This window comes from Oncorhynchus keta, chromosome 21, assembly GCF_023373465.1.
Source record: "Oncorhynchus keta strain PuntledgeMale-10-30-2019 chromosome 21, Oket_V2, whole genome shotgun sequence".
NCBI classification, from domain to species: domain Eukaryota; kingdom Metazoa; phylum Chordata; class Actinopteri; order Salmoniformes; family Salmonidae; genus Oncorhynchus; species Oncorhynchus keta.
The window spans coordinates 34,028,877-34,041,430 of NC_068441.1; the positions used below are offsets into that span (position 1 = coordinate 34,028,877).

The window sequence follows — 12,554 nt, forward strand, 5'->3', positions numbered from 1 at the left end:
GAATCCATCTTCCTTAGACCACCACTGCAAACACCCACTGTCACTAGGGGTTATAAATGGACATGAACTCATTAATCAAAATGAGTTTTGCACACAATACACACCAACTCACGCAAATAAACACAATCACTCATACCTACTACTAGCCTATATTGTTCTGCTTCCCTCAACGTTTTCCAACACTCAGAGCTCACCTTTCACCCACTCAGTAGAACAACAAATTCAATATTTAAAATAAATAAAAAACAGTAAAAGACTGGTTTAGCACTAAAACTTGGAACTGTACCATGACTCATAGACAGAGGATTAAATAGACAGAAATCATATGTGACCCGTTTCAGGAAGCTAGGCGTATATCACTTGTCACTACTTCACTGGAGAGGCATTTGAAGGTTTTTTGGCAGAAATGCCTTCTGGAACATGTGAACTTTCATGTGTCTTAATAAAAAACTTGTATGCAATCTGTAAATACAAATAAAATTGTTACATTACGAGCCTAGTTGGTTTAGCCACGGAAAAAAAGACAGGAACCTTCCCTCTAGCCATGACTAGATGAGATAACGGATGGGCTGGACATGCCATGTAGCATGATTTTGTCTATAACATGAGCAGCTCAGTATGTGTAGATAACCCTTGCTACCACAGATTTTTTGAGAGATATAGTGGCCATTGAGAACTGCAAAAGTGTTGCTACTGCTCTCAACAACATTGCTTCCCTGAATTAAGCAGGCGCTATCAACAAAGATCAGTGGCAAAAAGTACTTACTGGAGGACGATCGTGCCATGCTGACTCTCTGACTCTGAAAATAAAATCAGACGATGAGGAAATCCCTGATTTAAGAACATTTTCATTGAACCAGACATTGTAGTCTTCTGATGAAGGTGGGGAAGAAACGGCGATCAACAGTATTGTTGTCAAGGATGAAGTTGACAGAGTTTTGAACGATGCTGAATGGGTGTAGACAAAGAAGAACTCTCCGGTTGGTGGAACAAAACATTAAGGGGCTACTTTTGCAAAAGTGGGGTTACATGTTAATCAACGTTCAAACCAGATTTACTTTCCCATTGTTCCACAGTCTGTACTTTTATCCAATGTAAAAAACACTATTTCAGATCCTGCAACATAAGACTGAAAAGAGTTAATCGGTCACATATTTGAGACACCCCCAGCCTCAAAGTACCAATGCAAGGAGGTAAAGTTGAATAGTCATTTGTAAATCCCCAAGACAGAAGGCAGATGGTATAGGTCTAGGAAGTAGATAGGCAACTGGCACAAGACTGTATCGGGCGGTTTCGATTGTTTAAGCCCTGTATCTGGGAACCATGCAATAAATGACAAAACTTAATGTTCCTTCGATGTAACGAAAATAATTTGTCGAAAGCAACTTATACAAATGGGTCAAGTGCCACTGAGTGACGCTGGCCAGACTTTAGCAGCGCCAGGTCCAGGGCAGATGGCATCGCCAGCCAGGGAATGTAGCAGGGGAGGCAGACATTCACTTGCACGCACGCACGCACACATACACATACACACACACACACACATTGCTGGCAGCCCATGGTGATGCCACCTGTACCAGAATGCTACCTAATTAACCCTTGAGAAACCCACGGCTCAGACTCCGCAATGACTCACTTTCCCAGCAGCCCCAGGCCTGCTGCTGTACTGGGTCAGTGGATACAAGGGAGGGATGGGGTGTTGGGCTAAGGGCTGGAGTAAACATGCAGGACTTGGATGGTTCTTAGGGTATAGGACAGGACAGCATAGATAAGTATGGATAGGGACGAATAAAGGAGACCATGGATAAAGGGGTGAGAGGCGGAGGAGAAAACAGAAGGCAGTCGGTCATACTGTATATTATTACCTTGATGTAGCTCTCCAGCTGGGGGTAGACTCTCTGCACCCCAAAGAAGATTGACAGGGGTGTCCTGTGGGGAAAGGAGCCGCTGACCACGTGAGTGACCTCTGGGAAGCTGAAGACCCGGAAACCAAACTTCTCATAGAGCTGTTGGAGCTCCTCACTGGGCCTAGTATCGCCCTCACTCAGGACACTACCCACCGCATAGCGACACTGCTCTCCTATCACCTAGAGAAAAAAGGAAGGAAGGACGGAAGGGGGGGGAAGAGAGAGTCTTGTCAGCAAAAGGTTAAATCTCACTGTGAGGCAGAAATTAACAATCTGATGTGACAATAGTCTGTTTGCATTTAATGTGATTGCTTTAGTTGCTATTGGGCTGTTGCCTATTTGTGGTGTTTATATAGCAATCATGTAACATTTTTTCTTTAGGGGTGAATCAGCTTAATATTGCAGAAAGATTGTTGCTTCCATCAATGTAATTGTCTGCATCATTTCCAATCCTGTATATATTTTTTGGGTAAATATATATATCCATATACACAGTGCCTTGCGAAAGTATTCGGCCCCCTTGAACTTTGCGACCTTTTGCCACATTTCAGGCTTCAAACATAAAGATATAAAACTGTATTTTTTTGTGAAGAATCAACAACAAGTGGGACACAATCATGAAGTGGAACAACATTTATTGGATATTTAAAACTTTTTTAACAAATCAAAAACTGAAGAATTGGGCGTGCAAAATTATTCAGCCCCCTTAAGTTAATACTTTGTAGCGCCACCTTTTGCTGCGATTACAGCTGGAAGTCGCTTGAGGTATGTCTCTATCAGTTTTGCACATCGAGAGACTGAAATTTTTTCCCATTCCTCCTTGCAAAACAGCTCGAGCTCAGTGAGGTTGGATGGAGAGCATTTGTGAACAGCAGTTTTCAGTTCTTTCCACAGATTCTCGATTGGATTCAGGTCTGGACTTTGACTTGGCCATTCTAACACCTGGATAGGTTTATTTTTGAACCATTCCATTGTAGATTTTGCTTTATGTTTTGGATCATTGTCTTGTTGGAAGACAAATCTCCGTCCCAGTCTCAGGTCTTTTGCAGACTCCATCAGGTTTTCTTCCAGAATGGTTCTGTATTTGGCTCCATCCATCTTCCCATCAATTTGAATCATCTTCCCTGTCCCTGCTGAAAAAAGCAGGCCCAAACCATGATGCTGCCACCACCATGTTTGACAGTGGGGATGGTGTGTTCAGGGTGATAAGATGTGTTGCTTTTACGCCAAACATAACGTTTTGCATTGTTGCCAAAAAGTTCAATTTTGGTTTCATCTGACCAGAGCACCTTCTTCCACATGTTTGGTGTGTCTCCCAGGTGGCTTGTGGCAAACTTTAAACAACACTTTTTATGGATATCTTTAAGAAATGGCTTTCTTCTTGCCACTCTTCCATAAAGGCCAGATTTGTGCAATATACGACTGATTGTTGTCCTATGGACAGAGTCTCCCACCTCAGCTGTAGATCTCTGCAGTTCATCCAGAGTGATCATGGGCCTCTTGGCTGCATCTCTGATCAGTCTTCTCCTTGTATGAGCTGAAAGTTTAGAGGGACGGCCAGGTCTTGGTAGATTTGCAGTGGTCTGATACTCCTTCCATTTCAATATTATCGCTTGCACAGTGCTCCTTGGGACGTTTAAAGCTTGGGAAATCTTTTTGTATCCAAATCCGGCTTTAAACTTCTTCACAACAGTATCTCGGACCTGCCTGGTGTGTTCCTTGTTCTTCATGATGCTCTCTGCGCTTTTAACGGACCTCTGAGACTATCACAGTGCAGGTGCATTTATACGGAGACTTGATTACACACAGGTGGATTGTATATTAATCATCATTATTCATTTAGGTCAACATTGGATCATTCAGAGATCCTCACTGAACTTCTGGAGAGAGTTTGCTGCACTGAAAGTAAAGAGGCTGAATAATTTTGCATGCCCAATTTTTCAGTTTTTGATTTGTTAAAAAAGTTTTAAATATCCAATAAATGTCGTTCCACTTCATGATTGTGTCCCACTTGTTGTTGATTCTTCACAAAAAAAATACAGTTTTATATCTTTACGTTTGAAGCCTGAAATGTGGCAAAAGGTCTCAAAGTTCAAGGAGGCTGAATACATTCGCAAGGCACTGTATATACATACACATACCTACAGTGGGGAGAACAAGTATTTGATACACTGCCGATTTTGCAGGTTTTCCTACTTACAAAACATGTAGAGGTCTGTAATTTTTATCATAGGTACACTTCAACTGTGAGAGACGGAATCTAAAACAAAAATCCAGAAAATTACATTGTATGATTTTTAAGTATTTAATTTGCATTTTATTGCATGACATAAGTATTTGATACTTCAGAAAAGCAGAACTTAATATTTGGTACAGAAACCTTTGTTTGCAATTACATAGATCATACGTTTCCTGTAGTTCTTGACCAGGTTTGCACACACTGCAGCAGGGATTTTGGCCCACTCCTCCATACAGACCTTCTCCAGAATCCTTCAGGTTTCGGGGCTGTCGCTGGGCAATATGGACTTTCAGCTCCCTCCAAAGATTTTCTATTGAGTTCAGGTCTGGAGACTGGCTATGGCTAGGCCACTCCAGAACCTTGAGATGCTTCTTACGGAGCCACTCCTTAGTTGCCCTGGCTGTGTGTTTCGGGTCGTTGTCATGCTAGAAGACCCAGCCAACACCCATCTTCAATGCTCTAACTGAGGGAAGGAGGTTGTTGGGCAAGATCTCGCGATACATGGCCCCATCCATCCTCCCCTCAATACGGTGCAGTCGTCCTGTCCCCTTTGCAGAAAAGCATCCCAAAATAATGATCTTTCCACCTCCATGCTTCACGGTTGGGATGGTGTTCTTGGGGTGGTACTCATCCTTCTTCCTCCTCCAAACACGGCGAGTGGAGTTTAGACCAAAAAGCTCTATTTTTGTCTCATCAGACCACATGACCTTCTCCCATTCCTCTCTGGATCATCCAGATGGTCATTGGCAAACTTCCAACGGGCCTGGACATGCGCTGGCTTGAGCAGGGGACCTTGCGTGCGCTGCAGGATTTTAATCTATGACGGCGTAGTGTGTTACTAATGGTTTTCTTTGAGACTGTGGTCCCAGCACTCTTCAGATCATTGACCAGGTCCTGCCGTGTAGTTCTGGGCTGATCCCTCACCTTCCTCACAATCATTGATGCCCCACGAGGTAAGATCTTGCATGGAGCCCCAGACTAAGGGTGATTGACCGTCATCTTGAACTTCTTCCATTTTCTAATAATTGCGCCAACAATTGTTGCCTTCACACCAAGCTGCTTGCCTATTGTCCTGTAGCCCATCCCAGCCTTGTGCAGGTCTACAATTTTATCCCTGATGTCCTTACACAGCTCTCTGGTCTTGGCCATTGTGGAGAGGTTGGAGTCTGTTTGATTGAGTATGTGGACAGGTGTCTTTTATTCAGGTAACGAGTTCAAACAGGTGCAGTAAACACAGGTAATGAGTGGAGAACAGGAGGGATTCTTAAAGAAAAACTAACAGGTCTGTGAGAGCCGAATTTCTTACTGGTTGGGAGGTGATCAAATACTTATGTCATGCAATAAAATGCAAATGAATTACTTAAAAATCATACAATGTGATTTTCTGGATTTTTGTTTTAGATTCCGTCTCTCACAGTTGAAGTGTACCTATGATAAAAATTACAGACCTCTACATGCTTTGTAAGTAGGAAAACCTGCAAAATCGGCAGTCGATTATCTATCGCTGTTGTTCTGTCCCTCCACCTTTCTCTCATTACAGTCACTCAGAGAGCCTGTAATTATACATGCAAACTGCCTCCATGGATGAGAAAAATGCCTCCTCTCTTTCTTTCTCCTTCCCTCCCTCAACAACCCCCTGAAGCCTGCCGCAACAATTAAGGACTGCAAAACCACTATTGTTGTAAACACTGCCTTTAGATAAACCCACCTTTATCTATGCCCATCAAAGTCTACAAGTCCCCTCCCCCCCAAAAAAATTGTCCACCGTCTGAAAAATAGCCAACCAATTTCACAGACAGACGGTTCGGTTCCTTCAGTCTCCCAAAATGTTCACCTTCTAACAAACAGATGAATCACAAAGAAGAGACAGAAGATTGGCTGGCATAAAACAGCTTAACAAACCATGTGAAAGGAAAACCCATGTTACACAAATAAATAAATACAAATAAAGGACACGTTTTAGAATCCACCACAGTTGGCTGGCAATGTTAAGATCAAGGCTCTTGTTAGTCTCTAAGACACTGATTGCTACTTTTGGCTGTTCAGTTGTGTTTGGTGGTTCTCTCTCCAATCTGGGGAGTGAATTGAAGCATCCATTAAAGGGTAGAAAAAGAGGAGCCACTTAATGCAAATTAAGACTCATGGGACATGCGAAATGACCTCCGGATTGTGTATAAACCAATGGCCAATCAAACGGCTGATTTCTCACCAATTTCCATATCCTAAGTCCCAGCAGGTGTAGAGAGGACAGGCCAGGGGTTGCATTCGGAACGTTCTTATTGCTTTTCCTCGTTATGATGAACGCTGACTGCAAGCCAGGCCTAATCGCCTAACATCAGTGGCCGACCTCATGAATGTTTGGGGCTGAATGGAAGCAAGTCCCCACGGCAATGTTCCAACATCTAGTGGAAAGCCTTCCCTGAAGAGTGGGGGCTGTTATAGCAGCAAATGGGGAACCAACAATAACATATTATTGCCCATGATTAAGAATGAGATGCTGGACGAGCACGTGTCCACATACTTTTGGTCATGTACTGTACTTCCATTCATTTTTTCAACTGGTAACGGGGGACCTCCAGATGAGTCTTATGAGGCCTGTGGACAACCTAGAGCAAAACAGCCGACATGTACACCATCGTGGTCAGAAAGTCTCATCTTTCCATAGAGGGGTCATAATAGTTTGTAGGCCAAACCGTTCAAACACTTCAGACAATTTTGCTAGAAGACCGATTTTCGGGATGCCTCGTTGTCTTGGAGTTGAGAACCCCTGATTTGGCTCCGTGTCTCCAGGGGGAAAAGTTGTGGTGGAGGGCAGGGGGAATTTGTTTGTTTTACATTTGTTTCTATTGCAATTTCATTGGATATACTGTATCCATTATAATGATAATGATCAATTAATTTTTCTGGTTCAGAGAAGCTGTCAGTCGGTCTCTACACGTTCATATGCATGGCACGGTGGCCAAAAAAACCTGCAGCATTGTTACACATGTCAGACAGCAAGGTTTAGACAAACCGCAACTGTTGCAAACGAAATGCTAGCTCAGTAGTATAGGGAAATATTGGCTTTTTTCCAGGGGAGACCTGGAGAGGGCTACAAGCCACAGTGTCTCGCACCCGCTGTGAAATTTGGTGGAGGATCGGTGATGATCTGGGGGTGCTTCAGCAAAAGGCTGGAATTGGGCAGATTTGTCTTTGTGAAGGACACATGAATCAAGCCAAGTACAAGGTAGTCCTGGAAGAAAACTTGCTTCCTTCTGCCCTGACAATGTTCCCCAACTCTGAGGAATGTTTTTTCCTGAGTTTATGTCTACAGGCAGCCACCCCTGAAGTGCTAGTGATGGCTGTTTAGCAGTCTGATGGCCTTGAGATAAAAGCTGTTTTTCAGTCTCTCGGTCACAGCTTTGATGCACCTGTACTGACCTCGCCTTCTGCATGATAGCGGAGTGAACAGGCAGTGGCTCGGGTGGTAGATGTCCTTGATGATCTTTTTGGCATCCTATGGCATTGGGTGCTGCAGGTGTCCAGGAGGGCGGGAAGTTTGCCCCCAGTAACGCATTGGACAGACCGCACCACCCTCTGGAGAGCTTTGTGGTTGTGGGCGGTGCAGTTGCCATACCAGGCGGTGATACAGCCCGACAGGATGCTCTCAATTGTGCATCTGTAAAAGTTTGTGAGGGTTTCGGTGTTAAGTCAAATTTCTTTAGCCTCCTGAGGTTGATGCGTTGTTGTCTTCTTCACGGCAGGGTAGCCTAGTGGTTAAAGCGTTGGACTAGTAACCAGAAGGTTGCAAGTTCAAACCCCGAGCTGACAAGGTACAAATCTGTTGTTCTGCCAGTGAACAGGCAGTTAACCCACTGTTCCTAGGCAGTTGTTGAAAATAAGAATTTGTTCTTAACTGACTTGCCTGGTTAAATAAAGGTAAAATAAAATTCACCACACTGTCTGTGTGGGTGGACCATTTCAGTTGGTCAGTGATGTGTACTTCAAATTTATTTCAATCACTCAAATGTATTTATAAAGCCCTTCTTACATCAGCTGATGTCACAAAGTGCTGTATAGAAACCCAGCCTAAAACCCCAAACAGCAAGCAATGCAGGTGTAGAAGCACCTGCTTCCACCTTCTCCACTGTGATCCCTTCGATGTAGATCAGGGGGTGTTCCTTCTGCTGTATCCTGAAGTCCACAATCATCTCCTTTATTGTGTTGACGTTGAGTGAGAGGTTATTTTCCAGGCACCACACTCCCAGAGCCGTCACCTCCTCCCTGTAGGCTGTTTCAATCGTTGTTGGTAATCTTGCCTACTACTGTCATCTGCAAACTTGATGATTGAGTTGGAGGAATGCTTGGCCACGCAGTCATGGGTGAACAGGGAGTACAGGAGGGGGCTAAGCATGTACGCTTGTGGGGCCCCAGTGTTGAGGATCAGCAAAGAGGGGGTGTTGAAGAGGGGGGGCGCGACCCGTCAGGAAGTCCAGGACCCAGTTGCAAGGGCAGGGTTCAAACCCAGGGCTTCGAGATGATGAGCTTGGAGGGTACTAATCAAATCAAATTGTATTTGTCACATACACATGGTTAGCAGATGTTAATGTGAGTGTAGCGAAATGCTTGTGCTTCTAGTTCCGACAATGCAGTGATAACCAACAAGTAATCTAACTAACAATTCCAAAACTACTGTCTTATACACAGTGTAAGGGGATAAAGAATATGTACATAAGGATATATGAATGAGTGATGGTACAGAGCAGCATACAGTAGATGGTATCGAGTACAGTATATACATATGAGATGAGTATGTAGACAAAGTAAACAGTGGCATAGTTAAAGTGGCTAGTGATACATGTATTACATAAGGATGCAGTCGATGATGTAGAGTACAGTATATACGTATGCATATGAGATGAATAATGTAGGGTAAGTAACATTATATAAGGTAGCATTGTTTAAAGTGGCTAGTGATATATTTACATAATTTCCCATCAATTCCCATTATTAAAGTGGCTGGAGTTGGGTCAGTGTCAATGACAGTGTGTTGGCAGCAGCCACTCAATGTTAGTGGTGGCTGTTTAACAGTCTGATGGCCTTGAGATAGAAGCTGTTTTTCAGTCTCTCGGTCCCAGCTTTGATGCACCTGTACTGACCTCGCCTTCTGGATGATAGCGGGGTGAACAGGCAGTGGTTCGGGTGGTTGATGTCCTTGATGATCTTTATGGCCTTCCTGTAACATCGGGTGGTGTAGGTGTCCTGGAGGGCAGGTAGTTTGCCCCCAGTAACGCATTGGACAGACCGCACCACCCTCTGGAGAGCTTTGTGGTTGTGGGCGGTGCAGTTGCCATACCAGGCGGTGATACAGCCCGACAGGATGCTCTCAATTGTGCATCTGTAAAAGTTTGTGAGGGTTTCGGTGTTAAGTCAAATTTCTTTAGCCTCCTGAGGTTGATGCGTTGTTGCCTTCTTCACGGCAGGGTAGCCTAGTGGTTAAAGCGTTACAAACGGTAACGGTAACGCTGTTGTTCTGCCAGTGAACAGGCAGTTAACCCACTGTTCCTAGGCAGTTGTTGAAAATAAGAATTTGTTCTTAACTGACTTGCCTGGTTAAATAAAGGTAAAATAAAAATTCACCACACTGTCTGTGTGGGTGGACCATTTCAGTTGGTCAGTGATGTGTACTTCAAATTTATTTCAATCACTCAAATGTATTTATAAAGCCCTTCTTACATCAGCTGATGTCACAAAGTGCTGTATAGAAACCCAGCCTAAAACCCCAAACAGCAAGCAATGCAGGTGTAGAAGCACCTGCTTCCACCTTCTCCACTGTGATCCCTTCGATGTAGATCAGGGGTGTTCCTTCTGCTGTATCCTGAAGTCCACAATCATCTCCTTTATTGTGTTGACGTTGAGTGAGAGGTTATTTTCCAGGCACCACACTCCCAGAGCCGTCACCTCCTCCCTGTAGGCTGTTTCAATCGTTGTTGGTAAATCTTGCCTACTACTGTCATCTGCAAACTTGATGATTGAGTTGGAGGAATGCTTGGCCACGCAGTCATGGGTGAACAGGGAGTACAGGAGGGGGCTAAGCATGTACGCTTGTGGGGCCCCAGTGTTGAGGATCAGCAAAGAGGGGTGTTGAAGAGGGGGCGCGACCCGTCAGGAAGTCCAGGACCCAGTTGCAAGGGCAGGGTTCAAACCCAGGGCTTCGAGATGATGAGCTTGGAGGGTACTAATCAAATCAAATTGTATTTGTCACATACACATGGTTAGCAGATGTTAATGTGAGTGTAGCGAAATGCTTGTGCTTCTAGTTCCGACAATGCAGTGATAACCAACAAGTAATCTAACTAACAATTCCAAAACTACTGTCTTATACACAGTGTAAGGGGATAAAGAATATGTACATAAGGATATATGAATGAGTGATGGTACAGAGCAGCATACAGTAGATGGTATCGAGTACAGTATATACATATGAGATGAGTATGTAGACAAAGTAAACAGTGGCATAGTTAAAGTGGCTAGTGATACATGTATTACATAAGGATGCAGTCGATGATGTAGAGTACAGTATATACGTATGCATATGAGATGAATAATGTAGGGTAAGTAACATTATATAAGGTAGCATTGTTTAAAGTGGCTAGTGATATATTTACATAATTTCCCATCAATTCCCATTATTAAAGTGGCTGGAGTTGGGTCAGTGTCAATGACAGTGTGTTGGCAGCAGCCACTCAATGTTAGTGGTGGCTGTTTAACAGTCTGATGGCCTTGAGATAGAAGCTGTTTTTCAGTCTCTCGGTCCCAGCTTTGATGCACCTGTACTGACCTCGCCTTCTGGATGATAGCGGGGTGAACAGGCAGTGGTTCGGGTGGTTGATGTCCTTGATGATCTTTATGGCCTTCCTGTAACATCGGGTGGTGTAGGTGTCCTGGAGGGCAGGTAGTTTGCCCCCGGTGATGCGTTGTGCAGACCTCACTACCCTTACGGTTGAGGGCGGAGCAGTTGCCGTACCAGGCGGTGATACAGCCCGCCAGGATGCTCTCGATTGTGCATCTGTAGAAGTTTGTGAGTGCTTTTGGTGACAAGCCAAATTTCTTCAGCCTCCTGAGGTTGAAGAGGCGCTGCTGCGCCTTCTTCACGACGCTGTCAGTGTGAGTGGACCAATTCAGTTTGTCTGTGATGTGTATGCCGAGGAACTTAAAACTTGCTATGGTGTTGAATGCTGAGCTATAGTCAATGAACAGCATTCTTACATAGGTATGCCTCTTGTCCAGATGGGACAGGGCAGTGTGCAGTTTGTTGGCGATTGCATCGTCTGTGGATCTATTGGGGCAGTAAGCGTGGAGTTGCAAGGTAGGTGGAGGTGATATGATCCTTGACTAGTCTCTCAAACCACTTCATGATGAGAGGTGAGTGCTATGGGGCGAAAGTAATTTAGTTCAAACACACACAACTACAAAAGTTTGGAGTCGCTGAGAAATGTCCTTGTTTTTGAAAGCGAAGCAGATTTTTTTGTATATTAAAACATCAAATTGATCAGAAATACAGTGTAGCCATTGTTAATGTTTTAAATTACTATTGTAGCTAGAAACGGCTGATTTTTAGATGGAAAACCTACATAGGCGTACAGAGGCTCGTTATCATCAACCATCACTCCTGTGTTCCAATGGCACATTGTGTTAGAGAATCCAAGTTTATAATTTTGAAAGGCTAATTGATCATTAGAAACCCCTTTGCAGTTATGTTATAACAGCTGAAAACTGTGGTGCTAATTAAATAAGCAATAAAACTGACCTTCTTTAGACTAGTTGAGTATCTGGAGCATCAGCATTTGTGGGTTCGATTACAGGCTCAAAATGGCCAGAAACAAAGAATTTTCTTCTGAAACTCGTCAGTCTATACTTGTTCTGAGAAATGAAGTCTATTCCATGTGAGAAATTGCCAAGAAACTGAAGACCTCGTACAACGCTGTGCACTACTTCCCTCACAGAGCAGCGCAAACTGGCTATAACCAGAATAGAAAGAGTGGGAGGCCCCGGTGCACAACTGAGCAAGAGGACAAGGACATAGTGTGTCTAGCTTGAGAAACCGATGCCTCACAAGTCCTCAACTGGCAGCTTCATTAAATAGTACCCGCAAAACACCAGCCTCAACGTCAACAGTAAAGAGGTGACTCTAGGATGCTGGCCTTCTAGGCAGAGTTCCTCTGTCCAGTGTCTGTGTTCTTTTGCCCATCTTAATTTTGTCTTTTTATTGGCCAGTCTGAGATACGGCTTTTTCTGTGCAACTCTGCCTGGAAGGCCAGCATCCCGGAGTCACCTCTTCACTGCTGACGTTGAGACTGGTATTTTGCAGGTACTATTTAATGAAGCTGCCAGTTGAGGACTTGTGAGGGGTCTGTTTCTCAAGCTAG

General features: G+C 44.0%; 1 protein-coding gene across 1 annotated transcript in view; it reads right to left on the reverse strand.

Moving 5' to 3' along the window:
* Nucleotides 1–12,554, reverse strand: part of LOC118373800 (testis-expressed protein 264 homolog) — a 125,857-nt gene that overhangs the window by 98,574 nt on the left and 14,729 nt on the right. The window contains exon 2 of the mRNA XM_052473742.1: nucleotides 1,866–2,087. Coding sequence (XP_052329702.1) covers nucleotides 1,866–2,087 — 222 coding nt within the window. The remainder of the gene's footprint in view (nucleotides 1–1,865; nucleotides 2,088–12,554) is intronic.